Raw genomic sequence first — 27,242 nt, 5'->3', positions numbered from 1 at the left:
AGAGGATATGCGTCCAGCTGTGTAAACCTGTTGATGGTCTGACTGTAGTCGATGACAATCCTATGCTTCTCCCCGGTCTTTACCACCACTACTTGAGCTCTCCAGGGGCTGTTACTGGTTTCAATGACCCCTTCCCTCAGTAGCCTTTGGAGCTCTGACCTAATAAAGATCCGGTCCTGGGCACTGTACCGTCTGCTCCTGGTGACGACGGGTTTGCAATCCGGGGTGAGGTTTGCAAACAGGGAAGGCGGGTCAACCTTAAGGGTCGTGAGGCCGCAGACAGTAAGGGGGGGTATAGCGCCGCCGATTTGGAAGGTCAGACTTTGAAGGTTACACTGGAAGTCTAAACCCAGGAGTATAGCCGCGCAGAGGTGGGGAAGGACGTAGAGATGGACATTTTTGAACTCCCTTCCCTGGACTGTGAGGTTTGCTACACAAAACCCCTTTATCTCCACTGAGTGTGAACCGGAGGCCAGTGAGATTTTTTGATTAACGGGGTGTATGAGGAGAGAACGACGCCGTACCATGTCGGGGTGTATAAAGCTCTCCGTGCTCCGAGTCAATTAGGCAGGATGTCTCGTGCCCGTTGATGAATACGGTCGTCGTAGCGGTTGAGAATGTTCGAGGCCGAGACTGATCCAGAGTCACCGAGGCCAATCGCAGCAGTTGAGAGTTCTGTTCGGGCAGTGTGTGGGCAGCCGAGCTGGGGTCCTGGGGGTTCATCCAAGATGGCGTCTCCCATTGGTCGCACATGGCTGGGGGTGCACAAAATGGCGGCGCCCGGGATCCGCACGTGGCCCTGGGATATGGAGGTGCCGGCGACCGCTGGCCGCACGGGGTCCGTGGAGAAGTCTGTGGTTGTGATCCGCATTCGCCGCTGGAAACCGCGGCCACCGCTCGGGCCTGGCATACCCTCACGAAATGGCCCTTTTTGCCGCATCCCTTGCAGGTGGATGTGCGTGCCGGGCAGCGCTGGCGGGGGTGGTTGGCCTGCCCGCAAAAGTAGCAGCGGGGCCCCTCGGGGTTGCCAGGCCGCCTTGCAGCGCAGGCCTGTGGGGGAATGGGGAAAGTCTCGGGGTTCCACGCTGCCCTGGGGGCTGCCGTGCGGTCGGGAACGTAAGCGCGGGCGTTCCTGAAGGCCACGTTCAGGGAACCTGCCAGGGACCGTGCCTCCTTGAGACCCAGGGTGTCCTTTTCTAACAGGCGCTGGCGGATTTGTGACGATAGCATACCTGCCACGACAGCTGGACTAAGAGTTCCGTGTGTTCGCTCGCCGAAACTTGCGGGCAGTTGGAGCTTCTGCCCAACACGAGTAATGCACGGTAGAATTCCTCCAGCGATTCCCCAGGGGTTTGTCGCCTTGTTGCAAGCAGGTGCCGGGCGTAGACCTGGTTTACTGAGCGACTATAGTGTCCTTTTAGCAGCTCTATTGCTGCATCAAAGTCTTCCGCTTCCTCGATGAGGGTGTAAATCTCCGGGCTCATCCTGGAGTGCAGGACATGCAGTTTCTGCTCTCCCGTGGGTGCGTTTTCGGCTGTCTCGAGATACCCTTTAAAGCACGCCAGCCAGTGCTTAAAGATTGCCGCTGAGTTCACCGCGTGGGGGCTAAGTTGCAGACCCTCCGGCTTGATTCGGTGCTCCATCCTTTCTTCTTAAAAACTAGCTTATTAAATTGATGCACGATCAATGACCACTAAAGCGCGGTTGTAGTCCAACTGAAGGCTTTAATAAGCTAGATGTTGCCCCCAGCAGCTCAGGTACAGAATGAGGGCTGCTGGGGCGGCACGGGTTCTTATACCCCGCCTATCAGGGCGGAGCTATCATACACTCAAACCAATAGCAAGCATACAGTTTCCACCAATGGTGCTTTAGCCTATCAGGTACCATAATACCTATAATACCACAGAGGGTAGTGAGTGTAACTCCATTATTCAAAAAAGGGAGGTAGAGAGAAAACATGGAACTTATAGACCAGTGAGCCTAACATTGATGGTAGGGAAATTGCTAGAGTTCATTATCAAGGATTTCATAGCATTTCCTTTGGATAGCAGTGGTATAATCAGACAAAGTCAGTATGGATATATGAAAGGGAAATCATGCGTGACAAATCTATTGGACTTCTTTGAAAATGTAACTCGTAGAGTTGACCAGGGAGACCTTGTGAATGTGGCTTATTTAGACTTTCAGAAGGCTTTTGACAAGGTCTCACATAGCAGATTACTGTGTAAATTTAAGCATATATGATTGCAGTTAGTGTCTTGAGATGGATAGAAAGCTGGTTAGCAAACAGGAAGCAATAAGTTGGAATAAATTAGTCTTTTTCCGATTCGCAGGCAGTGTCTAGTGGGATACCGCAGGGATGTGCTAGGACCTGAACTGTTCACATTACCTATTGATTTGGGCGAGGGAACTAAACGTATTATTTCAATATTGATGATTTGCAGATGATACAAGGTTGGGTGGGAGGAGGATGCAGAGATGCTTCTGTGGGATTTGGACAGGCTGAGTGAGTGGGCATGGCAGACGCAGCATAACGTGGATAAATGTAACGTTATCCACTTTGGTAGCAAAACTAGGAAGGCAGATTATTATTTGAATGGGTGTAAATTCAGAGAGGTGGATATTCAGCAAGACCTTGGTGTCTTCGTGTATCAGTCGCTCAAATTGGCGTGCGGGTACAACAGGCAGTAAAGAAGGCAAATGGTATGTTGGCCTCCATAGCGAGGAGATTTAAGTATAGGAATAGGGATCATAGAACACTGTAGTGCAGAAGGCCATTCGGCCCATCGAATCTGCACCGACTCTTGTAACAAGTACCCTACCTAGGCTCACGCCCCAGCCCTATCCCCATAATCCCACCTAACGTTTTGGACACTAAGGGGAAATTTAGCATGGCCAATCTACCTAACGTGGAACATGCGCATCTTGGACTGTGGGAGTAAACCAGAGCACCCGGAGGAAACCCACGCAGAAACGGTTAGAAAGTCCAAACTCCACACAGACACTCATCCAAGGCCACCAAGTTTTACTACAGTTGCAGAGGGCATTGTGAGGCCACACATGGAGTATTGTGTGCAGTTTTGGTGTCCTTATCTGAGGAAAGATGTTCTTGCTATGGAGAGAGTGCAGCAAAGGTTTACCAGGCTGATTTACATAAGGAGACTAAATTGGTTAGGATTATCTTCATTGGAGTTTAGAAGAGTGAGGGGGAATCTCATAGAAGCTTATAAAATTCTAACAGGGTTAGACAGGGTAGATTCAGAAAGAATGTTCACAAAGGTGGGGCAGTCCAGAACTAGGGGGTATGACTCTCTTAAGGAAGGCCCATTGAGAGAGTCGGGCCCGAGACCTTTAACGATGAGAATATTGCGGTGGATAGATTCCATTCGGCGGGCGTCTGCCGTAATTGCCTCTCTTACTGGTCAAAGGTTTTATAGTTACAGTAGCTACAGGAATCTTTACCCTAAGCAAGTTTCTATACTGTAGCGAGTTACGCCTCCGCGTCGGTCCCGTCGGGCAACGGTTCCTATGAAGGCTGAGAATGGGAGCCGGCTAAAGTAGCTGGAGAGAGAAATGGCGAGAGTAACTGGGTGGGTCTCAAAAATGGATGCCGTTTCGGATCCGGGCCACCAGTTACATGTAGTTGCGGAAATCTCGTGTTCTTTACCGCAATGAGTCGCGCCCTTCGTTGGGGAGCTCGCACCGAGTCCTCCAGTGCATGGGAGGAACGGAAAAGGTAATCGACTCGCCGAGAACACGGCACACATTGCGGGAGTAATGCGTGTGGCTCTTAAAAACGGGTGCCGTTTCGGATCCGGGGCCGCCATTTACATGTAGTTGCGGGAATCTGGCGATTTCTATACTGCAACGAGTCGCGCCCCAGCGATGGTGTTGCGCGTCACCGCGTTGGGGATCCCGCACCTATTCCTCCGGTACTCGGGGACGGGCGGTAAAAGATCGACTAGCCGAGAACGCCAGAACATGCTAGTACCCACACTTGCAACCCGGAAAAAAACAATGGTTAAAAAGGGGGAGTTCCGCCGCACCCTGTATCCGAGGGTCGCGGAAGGAAACCAGCAGTGGTCGGGGAGCGCATGCCGCCTTTTAACATTCCAGGATGACGGCTCGATAGAGCATTTTACAGTACCCGAGGGAACTTTTTCGGCGGGCGTTCGTAATGGAGAAGAACACTGGGCCGGTGGACTTATTCGTTCGATCGTCGGTCGTTTGAGGGACATCGGCGGTGACAAGAAGAGTGGTTCAGGGGAACCCCACCAAAAACTGGACTATGGGCTTTATCAGTACCATCTACCTGATCCCCGAATGGTCGGGTGAAGGCGGGTGGGCGGCCTCCTCCCGGGATGTGCGAGGTGGACACGTTACTCTTTAATAGTTGTGTAGCATCTGGTTGTTTGTAAATAATGTCTGTTATCAATAAAAGCTTTGTGTCAAATGATGACAGTCAGTCTGTACCATTGGTCAGCTGACAAACAGGGTAGGCGGTCTCCGGACGTTACAATATCAAACTAACCGGTCTTCCAGCTCGCAATTGGTGGGTGTGAGAACTGAGGTGATGAGAAATTTCTTCACCCAGTGAGTGGTGAATCTGTGGAATTCACTACCACAAAAATTGGTTGATATGAAAACATTGTGTAATTTCAAGAAGAAATTCGATATAGCTCTTGGGGCGAAAGGGATCAAAGTATATGCCGGGGGGGGGGGGGGGGGGGGGGTGTCGGGATCAGACTATTAAACTCGATGATCCGCCATGGTCATAATGAATGGCAGAGCAGGCTCGAAGAGTCGAATAGTGCCCTCCTGCTTCTGTTTTCTATGTATAACAAGCTGGATGTGGAGAGGATGTTTCTTCTTGTGGGAGAATCTAGAACTGGGCATCACTGTTCACAAATAAGGGGTCACCCATTTGAAACAGGCAAGGTGAAATGTTTTCTCTCTCAAGAGGGTTGAGAGTCGCTGGAAACATCCTAAAAAGTTATTGGAAGCAGAATCTTTGAATACGTTTAAGACAGAGGTAAATAGATTCTTGGTAAGAAGGGCGGGGCTAAAAGGTTATGGTGGGGTGGGTGATGCGGGATCTGATTGAATAGTGCAACAGGATCGAGGGACCAAATGGCCTCCTCTTGTTGCTTGTATGTACTGTGCGTAACCTTCAGTCCGGATTAGTCCCGGTCATTTCGCACCATGGCCACAATCACAGTTTGATTGAGGAGCCCGGGAGTACCAGCGGTGATGGCCTTCTCCAGACTGCTTTCCCCCGGTCACTAAACTAAATAACTCTAACGTTAACGTTAGTTATTTAACGCGTTTGTTGCCTTGGCCTCCCGCTGCCTGATGTTGTCTTTAGGCTGGGTTAGTTCTGCACTAAGATGAGGACCCACACCGTGCAGGGCAGAGCGGCCCAGACAGTGGCAGGCAGATGTCTAATTGGCCTCAGTGCCCCTGGCCTGCGGAGTTGCGCTCTGAAGGGTTCCCATGGTGTCGCCAGCTGATGTGCACTCGGTTCAGAGCAGCTTCTTATATCCCAGTCCTTGAGGATTTTTCCAGCCCCTGTCGTTTACTCACCCGTGCCTGTCACCGTCCTGACCGGCTCCGTGGCCTTCAGACTCCGAGCCAAAGCCCACAATAACCCCTTTCGCTCCCTCGCCAACGCCGCCATCTTTCCTGTGCCTCAGTCCGCCAGCATCCCGTCAGCCATCGCCCTCAGCAATCTGCCAGTATCCCATCAGCCACTCGCCGTGAGCAGTCCTCCAGCCACTCAGTTCCTCAGCCCGGGAATGCTGTGAAAAGGGCGGGGTTTAGGCTGGGCACAGTGAGTGAACTCAGCGTACAGGACCCCATGGAAACGATGTTTATTTTGCAGCGAGATGCAGGCCAAATTCTTCTGTTAGTTTATATCCAGGATTGAGGGCAGTATTGTGAACAGAATGTGAAAGCTGGGAATGGGATGGGATTTGGGGGGGGGGGGGCAGCCTCCGCCACCTGTGTAGGAGATTGGATCGAGGTATTCAAAATCATGAGGGGTCTGGACGGATTAGACTGGAGAGACGGTTCCATTGATCGGATCGAGAACATGGGGATCAGTCAAGCCGTTCAAATGAGAACTGGATCATGATCTTAAAATGGAAAACTGACTACAGGATAAATACAGGGAAGTGGCACTTGGTGAATTGCTCCTTTAGAGGTGCGGCACAGACAAGATATACTGAGTGGCCTCTGCTATAACCATTCTATGATTTTTATAAACACGGGTCAGATAGAGATGGGAGGTGATGTGCCACAATTGCACTGAGGAAAAACAACACTATAGATAGAAATAGTGGGGAACCAAAGTTTAATAAGAGTAAGGATGTTATATGAAATACTAGTAAAGTACTGGAGAAATTAATGGGGTTAAAAGCTAACCGGTACCCTGGGCCCGATAACCTGCATCGTATGGTTTTCTAAAGAGTGGTTGCAGAGATAGTGGATGAATTCTGTGATCTAGGATCCCCTACATTGTGAAATGGTCCCTGTGGATTTAGGAACCGACCATTTAGCTCCTGTTACTCCATTCGGTATACCATGGCTGATCTGTGATCTAACTCTATACATCTGCCTTTGCCTCATAAAATTTATCAATTTTAAATTTAACATTAATCTAGCTTCAACACCTGTTTGCGCTTGAGTGCTATACACTTCTGCCACCCTTATAGTGAACGGATATTTCCTAATTTCACCCTTGAAAGGTCTGGCTTTGATTTTTAGACTCCCTCGGCAGCGGAATTAGTTTCTCTCCATCTACTCGATGTATTCCTTGTACCATCTATCAATCTAACTGACCCTTTAAACTTCTAACTTTCTAGGCATACAAACCTAGTGGGTGAAATCACTCCTTGTAGCCCAGCTCTCATTCTGGTAAATCTAGGCTGCAATTCCTGTAAGGCCAATGTATCCATTCTGAGATGTGGTGGTTCGAGTAGTGTAGTTATGACCTCTTTACTGAAGGATATACTTGCTTTAGAACAGGTGCCAGGAAGATTCACTAGATTGATTCCCAGTGTGAGATTGAGCAGAATGGGCCTATACTCTTGCGTTTAGAAGAATGAAGGGTAATCTTACTGAAAGATACAAGGTTTGAGAGGGCACGACAGGGTAGATAGATGCTGGCTGGGAATCCTGAATTAGGGAGTTTAGTCTCCAGAGAAAAGATCAGCCATTTAAGACCGAAATGAAGAGAAACATTTCATTCAGGTTTGTGAACCATTCAAACGCTCTACCTCAAGAGAGCGCTGGATGTTCAATGAGTAAATTCAACCCATGTTCTTTACATTTTTGGACTTTTAAGGAAGTCCGAGAATGTGAGGTTGGGCAGGAATGTGAAGTTGTGTTGCAAGTTCAGTCATGTTATTAAATGGTGGGAATGGCATATGGTCCCCTGCTCCTATTAAGTTCCGATAGGCATTGATAGAGCAATTTAAATTTTTTATAAATTTAGAGTACGCAATTAAGTTTTTCCAATTAAGGGGCAATTTAGCATAGCCAATCCACCTACCATGCACATCATTGTGTTGTGGGGGCGAAACACACGCAAACATGGGGAGAATGTGCAAACTCCACACGGACAGTTACCCAGCGCTGGGATCGAACCTCGGACCTTGGTGCGACAGCAGTGCTAACCACTGCACCGGCATGCTGCCTGCAATTTAACTCTTAATTGTGCTGTCCGACTCCCAGTAATCCTGAGTCTTCCCCTGATTCACCCAACGACTCCAGTAAGGCACCATAATGTGCCTTTGTTTACAGTTTGGATCATACAAATTAGACAGGATGTCAAAAGAAAAAGACTGATATATTTTTAAAATAAGTATTCTAAAGTTGTCAGCATTGCTGGAAAGGCCACAACACTAGCTGTTCTGAGAAAGTGGTGGGTGGGCTCTCTTCAGTAGTACGATTGGAAATTACTTCTAATATCTATTAATACCAGAAAATATTTGTGTATTTAAATATTAGGGCTCATTACAGTGACAACCCTGTTCATAGAATAATTGTAATTATTAAAGTGTAAACTTCTAGATGTTAGGCTTAGCTCAGTGGCTAACATTATTGCTCAAGTCAGAAGGCTTGAGCACCACTCCAGGGGCATTCTAGACATACACTTAAGCAGCGTATGAGGGGATGCTGCACAGTCAAGAGGTACTGTCTTTTTTTCTACTCTCACATTACCTAAAGAATCCCATGGCACAACTTAAACAGCATAAAGGTTCTAGTGTCCTGGCCAAATCAAATTACACAAAAACAGATTCTTGGTTATTTATCTCATTGCTGGATCTTGCTGTGAGTAAACAGCCACATTTCCCTAGATTATGACAGACTGCAATTTTAACAATTTTCTTTGAAACACTTGGGAAATCTGAAGGTTGTGAAAGAAGCCAAGGTTAATTCTTTCTTCCAATTTGGACCTGGGGCATTAGGTTTGAGCCCAGTCCTGTCCCCACCTGACGTTGACACTATTAAGTGTTTCGTCCAAAACGGTAACCATAACTTGCTTTCCTGTGCCGATCTGCTGTGCATTGCACTTTTAGTATCTTTTATGAATTTATTTCAAAAATGCATATAACTGAATTACACAGAACTTTGAATACACCAACGAATCTTCTAGTTCACTGGGAGAAAAAATGAAACCCTGTAAAGCAAAGACATGATAACCATACAGGATCTTCCCGAGTGAAAACTGTCCTCTATCCACCAAGGATAGTTTGCTGTGTTGTGTCTAATACTTCCTGCCCTTTAGGATGGCGTGGGAAGGGTAGGTGAAAAAGGACTGTCTTCCCAGTTTTGAATGTGATCACAGGTTAATCTGCAACAAGGATCATACTGAAATTTATGATATTCTGGTATCTATCCACATGGTAAAATAACACTGATGTGATCTTCTTCCCCTTCCCTTCACACGCACAAACTGCTGGTCGAGAAATTAGATGCAGGATCACGTCTTGACACCTTTTGCTGTTCCAGGGAGATAAACATACTCGAGCTGGATATTTCATGTAAAACAAAAACTGACATTGGTACGAACCAGATCTGGGCAATGGACAAGCTTGCTTAATACTGACTCAAAAGTACATTTTTCACAAAAAGCGGACTGTTCACAACATCCATATTTGAAAGCAGAGACAGGGCTTTGGACCTGAGCTGGTGGAACGGTCCAATAACAGATACAACAGTTTAAAACCATGCCGAACCAGGCTTAACATTGAATGGGAGTCCCCTGCATGCAATATGATCTTGCGTTCTTGCTGGAGGGTGTCTAAATGTGTCAAAGAATGAGCTGCATCTGTGCCAACAAATGTATTAGAAATGTATTACCATTGGAATGGTCAGGAATATTGTTCATTTACAAAATGATTTACTTATGCTTACAAAGGTTATTATAAATGTAAAAAAATACGATATATACTGTTTAAAAAACAATCACTACATTTATCAATCACACACAAGGTATTTATATAGAAATTTAAAAATCCCTCAACATCAGTGTCACTTGTGTGTTTTACACTGTTTGGAAAGTTGTGTTATATGGAGCTTTCTTCAGCGTTTCTAGGAAGAACTGCTCATCTTCAAGAAAGTCACGGTCCTGCACAGGGGAAGCAAAGGCAAGAGTCACTGAAGGGCTTAACATGGACTGACTACAGACTGGACTGCATCACTGAGGTGTTGACTCGACACAGAGTTGTGCAGACTCATTTCAGAATACCTTAATTCCAGGTTGATTACATTTTGGAATGTGCTGATCCTAGACTAATGTCCAAACTGTTTACCTTGTGTTACTTGGATAACCAGCAGGAATACAGCCTTCCCAGGATAATTAACAGGCAGATTTTCTGATGTGTACCAACAATTAATCTTAGTCAGACCAAAGGAAGCAACACAATTTCCCCAAGAACCCTGGGGCAAGGAGTGGAAAACTGTCTCGATAGTTCCTGCTCCCAGCAGTTTTCCATGGAATGCAGATGACTGCGTGATCCAGACTGGTGTTGCTGAGACACCATGGACTGGAGGTCATAGTCGTACAGCGCAGCAAAGGCCCTATTTCGGCTCATAAATCTGCACTGACAATATCCACCCCTAATCTCACGCTAATCCAATTTGCTAGCACTTGTCCCACATCCTTGAATGCAATGGTGTTTCAAGTGCTCATCCAAGTGCTTTTTAAAGGTTGTGAGGTTTCCAGCCTCCACTACCTTCCCAGACAGTATATTCCAGAATCTCACCACCTGCTGAGTGAATTTTTGTTTTTTCTCAAATCCCCTCAATCTCCTTACGCCCACCCTACAACTATACCCCCTTGTGATTGACTCCAGGCCTAAAGCTCAGATGTTCTATCTAGGCAACATCCTGGTGAATCTCCTCTATACCCCATCCAGTGCAATCACCACCTTCCAATAGTGAGGTGACCAGAACTGCACACACGACTCCAGCTGTGGCCTAACAAACGTTCAATACAGCTCCAACATAACCTTGTTCCTATATTCTATGCCAGGGCTGATAAAGGCAAGTGTCTCATATGCCTTCTTAACTACCCTATTCACCTGCTCTGCCACCTTCATGGATCTGTGAACAAGTGCCCCAAGATCCATCTGTTCCTCTTGAGTTTCCTAGTGTCCTGCCATTCATTATATACTCCCATGTCCATTGAGATTTTTCAGGGAGACCGCCAGAATAGTCGGGCAATGGACAGAGATGGCTTGGTATGAGGTGCAACGGCCGCTGTGTGTCCAGCACAAACTGGGCTGGCCATGTCACCTTTGAGCAGAGTGCACAGACAAGCAGGTAGACCCACAGTTACCAAGATGGGTGTTGGGCACCAGGTGAACGCAGCCGTGATCAACAATGGAGTTTTCAAAAAATATTTCCTATTTAAACTCAAACATTGCCAAAATATAAGGTGGTCCGGGTATTGTGATTTTTCTGTAATCTGGACATCGTCCGTAATTAAGAACAAAGAACAGTACAGTACAGAAATAGGCCCTTCGGCCCTCCAAGCCTGCGCCGATCATGATGCCTGCCTAAACTAAATCCTTCTGCACTTCTGGAGTCCTTATTCCTCTATTCCCATCCTATTCATGTATTCGTCAAGATGCCTCTTAATCGTCACTATCGTATCTGCCGCCACCACCTCCCCAGCAGCAAATTCCACTTGTAAAGGGATCAAGGGAAATCAACCAAAAGCACTGATTTATGTTCTGTCCATTGACAAGATCATCTGTGGACATGGGATCAGCTTCTATAATGTCAACCAGATCTATTTACCCACCACCCAACATGGACGCTTATGTTGTCAAGCTGCTTGTTTAGTATCCTGTCTTAGATGAGCCACAATGTTCTCTATTTGAAGACTGGTAAGGCTGAAGACCTTACCACAAATTCCATGCCCCAGCCACAAATTCTTCAGCCGCTCCCACAGACCGAACCAGCTTGCTCACATTCGTGGTGTTATATTTGACCCCATCTCCTCTCCGTCACATAAGAGTCCTTACTTCCACCTTCGCAACACAACTCCTGTCTCACTCAATTCAATTGATGCTGAAACTGTCATCCATGCATTTGTCACCCCCAACTTGATTACTCCATTGCTTTCCTGGCCAGCCTCCCATCCTTCACTGCATTCCATTCAAAATCTGATGCCCTGGCCATTAACCATCTCATTCTCAATGCCTCATACTTACATTTTTCAGCCTTGTGTTTAACTTTGCCAGACTTACCCTTGCTCTGTAAATTCCCTTATCCTGCAAACCTTCCCTCCCAAACTCTGATCCTCAGACTCTGGCCTCTTGTGTATTCCACCCTCACCACCCACAGCTATGTTCACCTACATACAGTTCACTATTTACAATGGTGAGTGCCAGATGCCTTCAGTAAACCAGATCCAAATGATGTGCATTCAAAACTACAGTACTCAGCATGGCCATCACAGGTTTGCTCAAGTCGCCTACTCCACTGTACCTCAATATTGCTAATATAGTTTTCTCCTCTATGTCATCTCTGCAGCACTGACTCTTACCACTGCGACACCAGACGGGTGTGCACTCTTGCCTGGACCATCTTACTGTGACTTTGGTTAACATCCCATATCTGTTCTCTCTTTGACTGTCAGGATAACTGAACCCAGAAACTATATTTTGTGAGCTAACCTCTGTTCAAACAGGCCATTGCATTTTACATAGTTGTTCCATATTTGCTGTCGTACCCAGAACATTTCTCAAACTTTCAAATCCAGGGGACCTCACCTTTTTAGCAGCATGTCTGAAAATTGCAAGTTTGGCCTCCAATTCTGAAGGCCTAATTGTCTCGATACTGCTATCCACCCTAGAATTCCCAAATATTCCATTATTAAGCACCGGAGGAAAATCTGAAAGGCAAATACAGAGTTCAAATTCTATTCTTGTGGGATGATGGCTCTTTCTTCACAGGTGAAAGAGAACCAATTCAAAAATGATTTACAGTTGGAGATGAGCAGACAAATATAAAAAGTCCTGAGTCCAAGATATGGGAGAGAATTGGGCCATTCGGCCCATCCAACCAGCTCCGCTATTCAATCTTTTTTTTATTCATTAATGGGATGTGGGCATCGCTGGCTGGGCCAGCATTTATTGCCCACCTCTGAGGGCATTTAAGAGTCGATCATATTGCTGTGGATCTGGAGTCACATGTCGGCCAGTCAGTATAAGGATGACAGATTTCCTTCCCTAAAGGATATTAGTGAACCAGATGGGATTTACATCAGTCGACAATGGTTTCATGGCCACCATTAGATTTTTAATTGCAGATTTTTTATTGAATTCAAATTTCACCATCTGCCATGGCGGGATTCAAACCCGGGTCCCCAGAGAATGACTCTGGGTCTCTGGATTGCTAGTCCGGTGACAATACCACTGCGCCACTGCCTCTCCACTGATGTGTTTCCAATCCATCAACCCTGCACATTTGGATTGTGGGGGTGAGACCCACACAGAAAGGGGGAATGTGCAAATTCCACACAGACAGTGTCCCGCCGTTGGGATCGTACCTGGGTCCTCAGCGCCGTAGGCAGTCATGCTAACCACTGCGCCACCATGCTATCACGTCAACTCTATCTAGACCTCTCAGTTTTCTGGAAGTTTCAATGAGATCCCCCCTTCTACACTCCATCTGTTACAGACCAGATTCCTGAACCGCTCTTCATATGACAAGCCCTTCATTCCCGGGATCATTCTTGTGAACCTCTGGACCCCTCCAAGGCCAGAGTCTCCTTCCTTAGATACAGGCCCAAAACTGCTCACAATATTCCAAATAGGGTTTGACCAGAGGCTTACACAGCCTCAGCAGTACATCCCTGCTCTTGTATTCTGCAGAGGGCAGCTGAGCGGCGATGCTGATTGGCTGTTGCGGAGAGTGATTTGCCTCGGGTGCAGTCACTGCGACTAGAAGGAGCTCTCAGTGAGGATAGACTGCGGGGACAAGTTGAGGCAAATATCCTGCAGAGGGCGGCAGAGCGGCGACGCTGATTGGCTGTTGCAGGGAGTGAATTGTGGAAAGCTGCTGTCGAATGAGATTTTAGAACTAATATATTTCAGGCAGTGGCTGAACCCGAGACACTACACAGGTAGTGTCTCCCACCCATCTTCCCCCTCTAACCAAAAAAAAAAGACTGTGTGGTGAGTTGGTGAGGTAAGCTTTTCTTTCCTTTTCCTCTCTACCCTTCCACCACCTCTAACCTGCGGGGAGTGTGAAAATCAGATGTTTTTTTCTCTCTGTAATTGTCAAGTGGATAAATGGAAGGGATGGCAGAGAGGGCAGTGCAATGTTCCTCCTGCAGGCTGTTCGAGGTGAGGGACACCGTCAGTGGCCCTGCTGAGTTCACCTGCGGTGCATCCATCTCCAGCTCCTCAAAGACCGTGTTCGGGAACTGGTGCTGGATGAACTGAGGATCATTCGGAAGGCAGAGTCGGTTATAGATAGAAGCTACAGGGATGTAGTTACTCCTAAGAATGAAGGTAGCTGGGTGATGTTTAAAAGGAGGGGGAAGAAGCAGTCAGTGCGGTTGTGCCCCTCAATAACAGGTATACCGTTTGGATACTGTTGAGGGGGGGCCTACCAGAGGTAAGCCACGGTGACCAGGTCTCTGGCACTGAGTCTGTCCCTGTGGCTCAGAAGGGAAGGTGGGAGAGCAGGAGAGCATTAGCTATTGGAGACTCTTAGGTGGTTCTGTGGCAACGATAGAGGCTCACGGTTGGTGTGTTGCCTCCCGGGTGCCAAGGTCCGTGACGTCTCTGATCGTGTTTTCAGGATCCTTAAGGGGGAGGGGGAGCAGCCACAAGTCATGGTACACGTTGGTACCAACGACATAGGTAGGAAAAGGGACGGGGATGTAAAACTAATTCATGGAGCTAGGGTGGAAGCTGAGAGCCAGAACAGACCATGTTGTCATCTCTGGCTTGCTGCCAGTGCCACGTGTGAGCGAGGTGAGGAACAGGGAGAGAGTGCAGTTAAACACGTGGCTACAGGGATGGTATAGGAGAGAAGTTTCAGTTACTTGGATAATTGGAGCACATTCTGGGGAAGGTGGGACCTGTACAAACAGGACGGGTTACACCTGAACCAGGGGGGCACCAATATCCTGGGAGGGAAATTTGCTACAGCTCTTCGGGAGGGTTTAAACTAATTTGGCAGGGGGATGGGAAACTGATTTGTAATCCAGGAGGTAGCGTTGGTGGAGTTCAGGAAGTTGAGGGTAGTGCAGTACTGAGGAAGGTACCAAGGTCACACGAGTGGACCTGCAGGCATGAAGGTGGTTTGAAGTGTGTCTACTTCAATGCGAGGAGCATCAGGAATAAGGTTGGTGAGCTTGAACCATGGATTGGTACCTGGGACTACGATGTTGTGGCCATTATGGAGACGTGGATAGAACAGGGCAGGAATGGTTATTGGAGGTTCTGGGGTTTAGATGTTTCAGTAAGATTCGGGAAGGTGGTAAAAGGTGGAGGAGTAGGATTGTTAATCAAGGATAGTATAATGGCTGCAGAAAGGCAGTTTGAGGAGGATCTGTCCACTGAGGTAGTGTGAGCTGAAGTTAGAAATAGGAAAGGAGCGGTCACTTTGATAGGAGTTTTCTTTTTTTTTTTTAAATATATTTTATTGAAAAATTTTTCCAAACAACAATTTTTCCCTCTTACAAAGCAAACGAAACAATAACAAAACAGAGATTTTTAACGATACACAGGTAACAAAACCCCATTGTCTATTGACCTAAACTAAACTAAAGCCCCTCCCCCCCCCTCCCCCTGGGTTGCTGCTGCTGGTCATCTGTCTTCCCTCTAACGTTCCCCTAGGTAGTCGAGAAATGGCTGCCACCGCCTGGTGAACCCTTGAGCCGATCCTCTCAGGGCAAACTTTATCTGCTCCAGTTTAATGAACCCCGTCATATCGTTTACCCAGGCCTCCAGTCCGGGGGGTTTCGCCTCCTTCCACATGAGTAGGATCCTGCGCCGGGCTACTAGGGACGCAAAGGCCACGACATTGGCCTCTTTCGCCTCTTGCACTCCCGGCTCTTCCGCAACTCCAAATAGAGCTAACCCACAGCCTGGTTTGACCCGGGCCTTCACCACATGCGAAATCACTCCCGTCACTCCCTTCCAATACCCTTCCAGTGCCGGGCATGCCCAAAACATATGTGCGTGGTTTGCCGGGCTCCCGCAACACCTCCCACATTTGTCCTCCACTCCAAAGAACCTGCTCAATCTTGCCCCCGTTATGTGTGCTCTATGTAGCACCTTAAATTGAATCAGGCTAAGCCTGGCGCATGAGGAAGAGGAATTTACCCTGCTTAGGGCATCAGCCCACATACCCTCCTCTATCTCCTCCCCTAATTCTTCTTCCCACTTTCTTTTTAGTTCGCCCACCGACTCCTACCCCTCTTCCCTCATCTCTCTATAAATCTCTGACACCTTGCCCTCTCCGACCCACACCCCTGAAAGCACCCTGTCCTGTATCCCCTGTGTCGGGAGCAACGGAAATTCCCTCACCTGTTGTCTAGTAAACGCCCTCACCTGCATATATCGCAAAAAATTTCCCTGGGGCAACTTATACTTTTCCTCCAATGCTCCCAAGCTCGCAAAAGTCCCATCTATAAATAAATCTCCCACCTTCCTAATTCCCAACTGGTACCAGCTCTGAAATCCTCCATCCATTCTTCCTGGGGCGAACCTATGGTTGTTCCTGATAGGGGACCCCACCAGGGCTCCCCGCACCCCTCTCTGTCGCCTCCACTGTCCCCAGATATTCAGTGTTGCCGCCACCACCGGGTTCGTGGTAAACATTTTAGGTGAGAACGGTAGCGGCGCCGTCACCAGCGCCTCTAAACTCGTCCCTTTACAGGACTTTCCAGTCTTTTCCACGCCGCTCCCTCACCCTCCATCATCCATCTACGTATCATTGCCACATTGGCGGCCCAATAGTAATCACCCAAGTTCGGTAGTGCCAGTCCTCCTCTGTCCCTACTACGCTGAAGGAACCCCCTCCTTACTCGGAACTTTCCCTGCCCACACGAAGCTCGTGATGCTCCTATCTATTTCATTAAAAAAGGTCTTGGTGATTAGTATAGGGAGACATTGAAATACAAATAAGAACCTCGGGAGGACCATCATCTTAATTGCTTGCACCCTGCCCGCCAGCGATAGAGGCTGCATGTCCCATCTCTTGAAGTCCTCCATTTGTTCTACCAGCCGTGTCAGATTAAGTCTGTGCAAGGTTCCCCAGCTCCTAGCGATCTGAATCCCCAGGTATCGGAAGTTTCTTTCCACTTTCCTTAGCGGTAAGCCTTCTGTCTCTCTACTCTGGTCCCCTGGATGTATCACAAATAATTCACTCTTCCCCATGTTTAGCCTATACCCCGAGAATTCCCCGAACCCCCTCAAAATTCGCATAACCTCTATCATCTGATAGGAGTTTTCTATAGGCCCCCAAAGGCCGAAGGGCCTGTTCTGTGCTGTACTGTTCTATGTTCTTTATTCTCCAAAACTCCCAGTGGATACAGACATAACCTCTCCAACCCTTCCTCATAAAGCCAACCCACCCATTTAAGGTATTAGTTGAGTAAAGCTTCTCTGAACTGCTTCCAATGCATTTACATCCTTCCTTAAACAAGGTGACCAACACTCCAGATGTGGTCTCACCAGTGCCAGTACAACTGAAGCATAACTTCCCTACATTTATATTTAATTCCCCTCACAATAAATGATAACATTCTATACTTGCATTGCCCTTGGCATTCAATGGCATTATCATCACTGAATCCCTCACTACCAACACCCTGGGAGTTACCATTGACCAGAAACTGAACTGGACTAGCCATATAAATAATGTGGGTACAAAAGCAGGTCACAGTCCAAGCAACAAATCCATCATCAGCAAATCAGAGTGTTGATAAAGTACTTACATGAATGATTTGCAAAGGATATTGCTTGATTCCTGGTATGTGGTGTTACTGTGTTGATGGGCATTTCTACTGCAAGTTTGTGCGGGTGATGGCGTTGCTGGGCTAGACTCAGGCGTTCCTGGATATGAGACATTTAGACAGAAATTGTGCAACTTTATCTGTTCACTTCCCTTGTTCATTTGAATCAGCACACTAATGTTCCCCTAATCATTCCTAGTTAGATACTCCCTCTACTCTGCTCCAATTTGCGAAACACCTAAATGTACTAGTGTCACATTTTTCAGGTTTTCTCACACCATCTTTTTTTAAAAAATAATTTTTATTAAAGGTTTTCATAAAATATCAATAACAAAATGAGAAAGAAAAAAGAACCCAACAAGGTTAAGTACAAAACACAATCTAAAAAAGCAATGCCCCAAACCCCTCCCCCCTGTACCTAAATAATAAATTAACATTAACACCCCGACTTAAGACAACAGGTGTATACACCCCCTCAGACCCTTCCAGTGTAAATAACATAAACAAAAATAAAGTAAACCCCCCCTCGCACCCCCCGAGCTGCTGCTGCCATTGACCAATGTCTATTGTTCTGCCAGAAAGTCTAAGAACGGTTGCCACCGCCTAAAGAACCCTTGTACCGACCCTCTCAAGGCGAATTTCACCCTCTCCAATTTAATGAACCCTGCCATATCGCTGTTCCAGGATTCCACGCTTGGGGGCCTCGTATCTTTCCACTGAAGGAGAATTCTTCGCCGGGCTACCAGGGACGCAAAGGCCAGAATTCCAGCCTCTTTCGCCTCCTGCACTCCCGGCTCCTCTGCCACCCCAAATATTGCGAGCCCCCAGCCCGGTTTGACCCTGGATCCTACCACCCTCGACACCGTCCTCACTACGCCCTTCCAAAATTCCTCCAGCGCTGGGCATGCCCAGAACATATGGGTGTGATTTGCTGGGCTCCCTGAGCACCTAACACACCTGTCCTCACCCCCAAAGAACCTGCTCATCCTTGTCCCGGTCATGTGTGCCCTGTGCAGCACCTTAAACTGTATGAGGCTGAGCCTCGCGCATGAAGAGGAAGAGTTCACCCTCCCTGGGCATCTGCCCACGTCCCCTCTTCGATCTCCTCTCCCAACTCCTCCCACTTTCCTTTCAACTCCACCACCGAGGCCTCCTCCTCCTCCTGCATCACCTGGTAAGTTTCCGAGATCTTCCCCACTCCCACCCACCCCCCCCCGAGAGCACCCTGTCCTGTACTGTGTGTGGCAGTAGCTGTGGGAATTCCACCACCTGCCGTCTGGCAAACGCCCTTACCTGTAAGTACCTGAAGGTGTTCCCCGGGGGGGAGCCCGTACTTCTCCTCCAGCACACCCAAGCTCGCGAACAGGTCCCCCAACTTTCGTATGCCTGCCCTGTGCCACCCCGAAAACCCTCCACCTGTTCTTCCTGGGGCGAACCGGTGGTTCCCCTGTAATAGGGTCCACGCCGAGGCCCTAACTTCCCCCCATGCCGCCTCCACCGCCCCCAAATTTTGAGGGCCGCCACCACCACCGGGCTCGTGGTATACCTCCTTGGAGAGAGCAGCAGCGGCGCCGTTGCCAGCGCCCCCAGACTCGTACCCACACAGGACGCCGTCTCCAGCCTCTTCCATGCAGCCCCCTCCCCCTCCATCACCCACTTGCGCACCATTGTCGCATTGGCGGCCCAGTAGTACCCACAGAGGTTGGGCAGCGCCAGCCCCCCCCCCAAACCTACTCCGCTCCAGGAACACCCTTCTCACCCTCGGAGTCCCTCGCGCCCACACAAACCCCATTATACTCCTGTTAACCCGCCTGAAAAAAGCCTTCGGGATAAACACGGGGAGGCACTGGAACAGGAACAAAAACCTTGGGAGCACCGTCATTTTGATTGACTGCACCCTACCCGCCAGGGACAGCGGCAACGCGTCCCACCTCTTGAACTCCTCCTCCATTTGCTCCACCAGCCTTGTAAAGTTAAGCCTATGCAGGGCCCCCCAGCTCCTGCCACCTGGACCCCCAAATATCTGAAACTCCTCTCCGCCCTTTTTAGTGGGAGCTCGCCAATCCCCCTCTCCTGGTCCCCTAGCTGAACTACGAACAGCTCGCTCTTCCCCATATTGAGCTTGTACCCCGAAAAGTCCCCGAATTCCCGAAGGATCCTCATTACCTCTGGCATTCCTCCCACCGGGTCCGCCACATACAGCAGCAGGTCGTCCGCATAAAGCGACACCCTATGCTCCTCCCCACCCCGCACCAACCCCCTCCAGTTCCTCGACTCTCTCAGTGCCATAGCCAGGGGTTCAATCGCCAGTGCGAAGAGCAGGGGGGACAGGGGACACCCCTGTCTCGTCCCTCGGTGCAACCGAAAGTACTCGGACCTCCTCCTATTTGTGGCCACACTCGCCATCGGGACCTCATACAACAGCCTAACCCACCTGACAAACCCGTCCCCAAACCCGAACCTCTTCAGCACCTCCCACAGGTACCCCCACTCTACCCTATCGAAGGCTTACTCAGCGTCCATCGCCACCACTATCTCTGCCTCTCCCTCCCTCGCCGGCACCATGATAACGTTCAAAAGCCTCCGCACATTCGCGTTCAACTGTCTCCCCTTCACAAACCCCGTCTGGTCTTCATGGATGATCTGCGGCACACAATCCTCAATCCTCGTGGCTAAGACTTTCGCCAGCACCTTGGCATCTACATTTAGCAAGGAAATTGGTCTGTAAGACCCACATTGCAGGGGATCCTTGTCCCGCTTCAGGATCAAGGAGATCAGTGCCCGGGACATCGTCGGGGGTAAAGACCCCCCTCCCTTGCCTCATTGAAGGTCCTAACTAACAGTGGGCCCAACAGGTCCATATATTTTTTATAGAACTCGACCGGGAAACCGTTCGGCCCCGGTGCCTTCCCCGCCTGCATGCTTCCTATCCCTTTTGTCATGATATTCAAACACACACATCATGATGGACACACTAACAGGCAAATCAGAGTACACAACACCACAACCAATCACAGACAAGAACACCAACCACATAAAAAGCACGAGCACGATACCTGGTGGTCAGTAGGTCTGGGGAGAAGGGAACAAGAAAGAGCTGTTAAAACACCACAAGCAGGGAGCCCCCCACGTGCAGAGTGCAAAGACCAAACTGTAAATAGCAAGTTTAAATAAAGAAGCGTTGTACCATATGCAACTGTGTTGGCTCATCTGTGTGTCAGAACACCCAACACCACATGGTACAGGAGTGGATCGATACCTGCCTACTAACCTGCCATTCTGGACATGGACCACACCGGCAAACCGCAGCCGATGCAAGTCACGGGGAACCTAGGTACCAACTGGAAGCTCTACAGGCAGCGATTTGACCTGTACATCCGTGCCACCGAAAAACAGAATGTCTCGGATGACTCGAAGATTGCAATGCTCCTCTTCTACGCAGGTCCGCACGCAACCGATGTTTTTAACTCACTGGTGTTCGAAGAAGGCGAAAACCAGGCCAAATATGACACGGTCATCCTCAAACTGGACCAGCACTTTCAAGTTGAAGTAAATGAAAGTTTTGAGAGATACATCTTTCAGCAACGCCTGCAAGGTAAGGAGGAGCTTTTTCAACCCTTTTTGACGCACCTCCGGATTCTAGCGCAGTCCTGCGGTTACGGCACCACTACAGAGTCCATGATCAGGGACCAGATTGTTTTTGGCGTTGCCTCTAGTGGCCTACGCCAGCAGCTTCTTAAAATGAAAAGCCTCACCTTAGCGTCTGCTGTGGAAGCCTGTGTCCTCCATGAAAATGCTACCTGCCGTTTTGCCCGATTTCAGGCGTCCGAGTTGGCACGGAGGGGGTCCCCAGCCGTCGAATCGGCAAGCCAGGCCGCCCGCGACGTCGAACGCATCCAGGCCGTCGATTACTTCCCGACCCACGGCCCGGACGACAGCGGCCGCTTCCCGCGCTTTTCGCGGTCTCCCGCGCAGGTGCGCGCCAAAAATAACGGCCACAACGAGGGACGCACTGCGCAGGCGCGCCCACCGCAAGATCGCACTGCGCATGCGCAGTGGCGCAACGAACGCCGTGACGTCATGACGTGCGGCAATTGTGGAGGTCTACACTTAAAAGGGCAATGTCCTGCAAAAAACCGACAGTGCCGCAGATGTGCCACGATGGGCCACTACGCAGCCCACTGTCGTGCGGCTCAACCCATGGATCCGGCGCATCCTCGACAACCTCGCAGACGAGTCAGGACCGTCCAGCCCACGCATCAAGACTTCCAGTTAAGTGATGCAGATGACCAGGATGCCTTCCGGGTTTCCGTCATTGATGTCAACAAGGTCAATGCCATCAATCCAGCCGATGAGTGGTGTGCCACCCTGACGGTCAACCGATCGCGCGTCGCCTTCCGTCTGGACACCGGCGCATCCGCCAACCTGATTGCTTACTCTGCAGTCCAGGCCATGAAGGTCAAACCACCCATCACACCATCCCGGCTTAAGATGGTTGACTATAACGGGAACGTCATCCCGTCCATAGGATCTTGCCAGCTACAGGTGACTCACAAGAGGTACACGGCCACACTCCCCTTCGAAGTTGTCGGCTCATCAAAGGACTCGTTACTGGGCGCACAGGCATGTAAGGTCCTTCACCTGGTACAGCGCATTATGTCTCTCTCTCCAGATGAGATATCCGATTTCCCGGATGCTGAGTTCCACGCAAATCTCTATTCCCTCCTCGCTCACAACCAGGAGGTTTTTGAAGGCATGGGGACATTGCCACACACGTACAAGATTCGACTCAGACCGGACGCCATCCCTGTCGTTCACGCACCTCGCAGGGTTCCTGCGCCACTCAAAGACCGCCTCAAGGCACAACTGCAGATTCTTCAGGACCAAGGGGTCCTATCCAAGGTCACGGAGCCCACGCCATGGGTCAGCTCCATGGTCTGTGTAAAGAAGCCCTCTGGCGAGCTCCGTATATGTATAGATCCAAAAGATCTGAATAACAATATCATGCGGGAACACTATCCCATCCCGAAACAAGAAGACCTCACCAGCGAGATGGCGCGAGCCAAGATATTCACTAAATTGGATGCGTCCAAAGGATTCTGGCAGATCCAACTGGACCCGGCCAGCCGAAGACTATGCACATTCAACACCCCTTTTGGCAGATTCTGCTACAACCGGATGCCATTCGGCATCATTTCGGCATCTGAAGTATTCCACCGCATTATGGAGCAGATGATGGAAGGCATCGAAGGGGTACGTGTATATGTGGACGATATCATCATTTGGTCCACCACTCCGCAGGAACACATGCATCGTCTACGACGTGTCTTTACCCGCATACGACAAAATGGCCTGCGTCTCAACCGTGCGAAGTGTGCCTTCGGCCAGACGGAGCTGAAATTCCTCGGGGACCACATCTCAAGGTCCGGGGTCCGTCCCGATGCAGACAAGGTTAGCGCCATCACAGCCATGCCACGACCGGCTGACAAGAAGGCTGTCTTAAGATTCCTGGGCATGGTCAACTTCCTTGGGAAGTTCATTCCCAACCTGGCTTCTCATACAACGAATATGCGCCATCTCGTAAAAAAATCGACGGAATTCAACTGGCACCAATCGCATCAGCAGGAATGGGAGGAGCTCAAGCACAAACTGGTCACGGCACCAGTGCTGGCCTTCTTTGACACGACTCGCCCTACAAAGATCTCAACAGACGCCAGCCAATCTGGTATTGGAGCGGTACTCCTGCAAAAAGACAGCACGTCATCATGGGCCCCGGTTGCGTATGCCTCACGAGCCATGACCCCTACCGAACAGCGCTACGCGCAAATCGAAAAAGAATGCCTGGGCTTGTTAACTGGACTGGACAAGTTCCACGACTATGTGTATGGCCTGCCACGATTCACAGTCGAAACTGACCACCGCCCCCTGGTCAACATCATTAACAAAGACCTGAACGACATGACTCCTCGCCTCCAGCGCATCTTACTTAAACTCAGGAGGTACGATTTTGAACTGATCTACACTCCGGGGAAGGAACTCATCGTGGCGGACACTCTTTCCCGAGCAGTGAGCACACCACCAGATGCAGAGGGGTTCGTGCGTCAAATTGAGGCACACGTGACTCTGACAGCAGCAAATCTGCCAGCTGATGATCCTAGTCTGGCCCACATACGCGCAGAGACGGCGACTGACCCCCTTCTGCAGCGAGTGATGCGCCACATGACGGAAGGGTGGCTAAAAGGGCAGTGCCCCCAGTTTTATAATGTGCGAGATGATCTCACCAATATAGACGGGGTCCTTATGAAATCGCACAGGATCGTTATTCCGCACAGCGTGCGCCAGATGATTCTTCATCAACTACACGAAGGCCACTTGGGCGTCGAAAAATGTAGACGAAGGGCCCGGGAGGCGGTATATTGGCCGGGTATTAATGAAGACATAGCCAACATGGTGCTCAACTGCACAACCTGTCAGAGGTTTCAGCCGGCGCAACCTCCGGAAACACTTCTACCTCACGAGATGGTGACGTCCCCCTGGGCGAAGGTGGGTGTTGACCTATTTCACGCGCTCGGCAGAGATTACATTGTTATTATAGACTACTTCTCAAACTACCCGGAAGTCATGCCTCTCCATGATCTGACGTCGTCCGCAGTCATTGGGGCCTGCAAGGAAACGTTTGCTCGCCATGGCATTCCAAGGACTGTCATGTCAGACAATGGACCTTGTTTTGCCAGCCGTGAATGGTCGTCCTTTGCCGCAGCATATGGTTTCACTCATGTGACATCCAGCCCTCTGCATCCACAATCGAACGGGAAGGCTGAAAAGGGTGTCCACATCGCCAAGCGGCTCCTGTGCAAGGCGGATGCTGCCGGATCGGACTTTAACCTTGCCTTGCTGGCCTATCGATCGGCCCCGTTATCCACGGGCCTCTCGCCAGCGCAGCTACTAATGGGTCGCTCCCTCAGGACGACGGTACCTTCCGTCCTGGCACCGACAACAGACCATGAGGCGGTTCTTCGGAACATGCAACTGCAGCGTGATCGCCAGAAAGGTCGGTACGACACACGAGCGACGGACCTGCCCCCCCTGTCCTCCGGAGACAAAGTACGCGTCCATCAACCGTATGGTGGCTGGTCAGCACCGGCCGAAGTCCTCCGACAAGTGGCTCCCCGCTCGTTCCTGGTTCGCATGCCGGATGGTTCCGTGCGTCGCCGCAATCGGCGCGCCCTTCGCCGACTTCCACGCTCACAGCCACACAGCACGCACACGCCAGATCCTCAACAGGCTTCCGAGGATGACTTTGTGGAGCTGCCGCACATCACGCCCTTTCCATCGCCACCCATGGCCATGCCTGCACAGCAGCCGGTGGTTCTTGGTCCACCCTTGAGGCGGTCAACCCGAATTCGTCGCAAGCCCATTAGACTGGACTTATTATACAGTTCATATGTTTAACAAGTTGCACAATTTTACATGATAACCTGTTGTTGTTTATAGTTCCAGATGTCGTCTGACTGGACAACTGTTCAAGTTTTTTTTCTTCTTCTCTCGTTCGCATTTCTGTTATGTTATGGTACAACTTGATTCATGTGACGCACCCGACATCGCCCCATGTACATAGTTCCGTCATATGCACATGCTGCACACGACACACACACACACTCTTAGATGCACTCACGTCACGATCATATTTATTACCACGTAGGCACATATCTTTGTAAAAAGGGGGGATGTCATGATATTCAAACACACACATCATGATGGACACACTAACAGGCAAATCAGAGTACACAACACCACAACCAATCACAGACAAGAACACCAACCACATAAAAAGCACGAGCACGACACCTGGTGGTCAGTAGGTCTGGGGAGAAGGGAACAAGAAAGAGCTGTTAAAACACCACAAGCAGGGAGCCCCCCACGTGCAGAGTGCAAAGACCAAACTGTAAATAGCAAGTTTAAATAAAGAAGCGTTGTACCATATGCAACTGTGTTGGCTCATCTGTGTGTCAGAACACCCAACACCACACCTTTGATCAGCTCCACCAGCCCAATCGGGGCCCCCAGTCCCGCCACCAGTCCCTCTTCCACCTTTGGAAACCTCAATTGGTCCAGGAAACGGCCCATCCCTCCCTTCTCCCGTGGGGGCTCGGATCGGTACAATTCCTCGTAGAAGGAATTCCCTGAAGACCCCATTGATGCCAACCCCACTCCGCACCACGCTCCCTCCCCTGTCCTCAACTCCCCCAATCTCCCTAGCTGCGTCCCGCTTCCGAAGCTGATGCACCAGCATCCGGCTTGCCTTTTCCCCATACTCGTAGACCGCCCCCTGGGCCTTCCTCCACTGCACCTCCGCCTTCCTGCTGGTCACCAGGTCGAATTCGGCCTGGAGGCTACGCCTCTTCCTCAACAATCCTTCCTCAGGTTCTTCCGCATACCTCCTGTCTACCCTCACCATCTCCCCCACCAGCCTCTCCCTCTCCCCCTGCTCCCTCCGCTCCTTGTGGGCCCTGATGGAGATCAGCTCTCCCCATACCACCGCCTTCAGTGCCTCCCATACCATCCCCACTCGGACCTCCCCGTTGTCGTTGGTCTCCAAGTACCTCTCTATACTTCCTCGGACCCGCTCGCTCACCTCGCCCGCCAACAGCCCCACCTCCAAGCACCACAGCGGGCGCTGGTCCCTCTCCTCCCCCATCTCCAAGTCCACCCAATGTGGGGCGTGGTCCGAAATGGCTATTGCTGAATACTCGGTATCCTCTACTCTCGCTATCAGCGCCCTACTCAAAATGAAAAAGTCGATTCGAGAATAAGCCTTATGGACATGTGAGAGGAATGAAAATTCCCTAGCCCCCGGCCTTGCAAATTTCCAAGGGTCCACCCCTCCCATTTGGTCCATAAATCCCCTCAACACTCTAGCCGCCGCCGGCTTCCTACCCGCCCTAGACATGGAGCGATCCAGTGCAGGATCCAACACCGTGTTAAAGTCTCCCCCATTATCAGGCCCCCCACTTCCAAGTCTGGGATCCGACCCAACATACGCCGCATAAAACCCGCATCGTCCCAGTTCGGAGCATACACATTGACCAGTACCACCCTCTCTCCCTGCAACTTACCACTTACCATTATGTACCTACCGCCATTATCTGCCACAATGCTCGACGCCTCGAATAACACCTTCTTTCCCACCAAGATCGCCACCCCTCGATTTTTGGCATCTAGCCCCGAGTGAAACACGTGACCTACCCACCCTTTCCTCAGTCTTACCTGGTCTGCCACCTTCAGGTGTGTCTCCTGGAGCATAACCACATCCGCCTTGAGCCCCTTCAGGTGCGCGAACACGCGGGCCCGCTTAACCGGCCCATTCAGTCCCCTTACATTCCAGGTTATCAGCCGGATCAGGGGGCTACCCACCCCCCTCCCCCGCCGACTAGCCATGACCCCTCCTCGGCCAGCCACGCGCCCGCACCCCACACACGGCCCGTTCCCCACAGCGGCATACCCCCGTCTCGACCCACCCCACTCGCTCCTCCTTGATCTTAGCAGCAGCAACTCGATTCCCCTCTTCCCCTCCACCGCACTGCCCCCCCCCCCTCCCCCGGCTAGGACCCATCCTAGCTGGTTTACTCCCCCCATTGCACACCATCCATCTTAAGCTGCTTAAGTTCAAGTTGTTAAATAAACGGTAGTTTATAATGGTGATCAATTTCCTTAAAGAACTGGATACGAGGTCCTACAGGAAGAATAATTT

The 27,242-nt window shown here is 50.0% G+C and overlaps 2 protein-coding genes across 9 annotated transcripts in view; both read right to left on the bottom strand.

The window, feature by feature from the left end:
- Positions 1 to 5,744, bottom strand: part of mrpl38 (mitochondrial ribosomal protein L38) — a 41,048-nt gene extending 35,304 nt beyond the window's left edge. For both annotated transcript variants that reach the window (XM_072483011.1, XM_072483012.1), the window contains exon 1: positions 5,584 to 5,744. In XM_072483011.1, coding sequence (XP_072339112.1) covers positions 5,584 to 5,677 — 94 coding nt within the window. In that variant the 5' untranslated portion in view covers positions 5,678 to 5,744. The remainder of the gene's footprint in view (positions 1 to 5,583) is intronic.
- A 2,832-nt stretch (positions 5,745 to 8,576) lies between these two features.
- LOC140395357 (fas-binding factor 1 homolog) overlaps positions 8,577 to 27,242 on the bottom strand; it is a 192,561-nt gene continuing 173,895 nt past the window's right edge. For all 7 annotated transcript variants that reach the window (XM_072483003.1, XM_072483006.1, XM_072483007.1 and 4 more), the window contains 3 exons: positions 17,474 to 17,591; positions 12,288 to 12,409; positions 8,577 to 9,634 (listed from right to left, as the gene is read on the bottom strand). In XM_072483003.1, the coding sequence (XP_072339104.1) occupies positions 9,551 to 9,634; positions 12,288 to 12,409; positions 17,474 to 17,591 (324 nt within the window). In that variant the 3' untranslated portion in view covers positions 8,577 to 9,550. The remainder of the gene's footprint in view (positions 9,635 to 12,287; positions 12,410 to 17,473; positions 17,592 to 27,242) is intronic.

Source organism: Scyliorhinus torazame, chromosome 18, assembly GCF_047496885.1.
Source record: "Scyliorhinus torazame isolate Kashiwa2021f chromosome 18, sScyTor2.1, whole genome shotgun sequence".
Taxonomy (NCBI): domain Eukaryota; kingdom Metazoa; phylum Chordata; class Chondrichthyes; order Carcharhiniformes; family Scyliorhinidae; genus Scyliorhinus; species Scyliorhinus torazame.
This window is presented reverse-complemented; position numbering and strand designations above follow the sequence as displayed.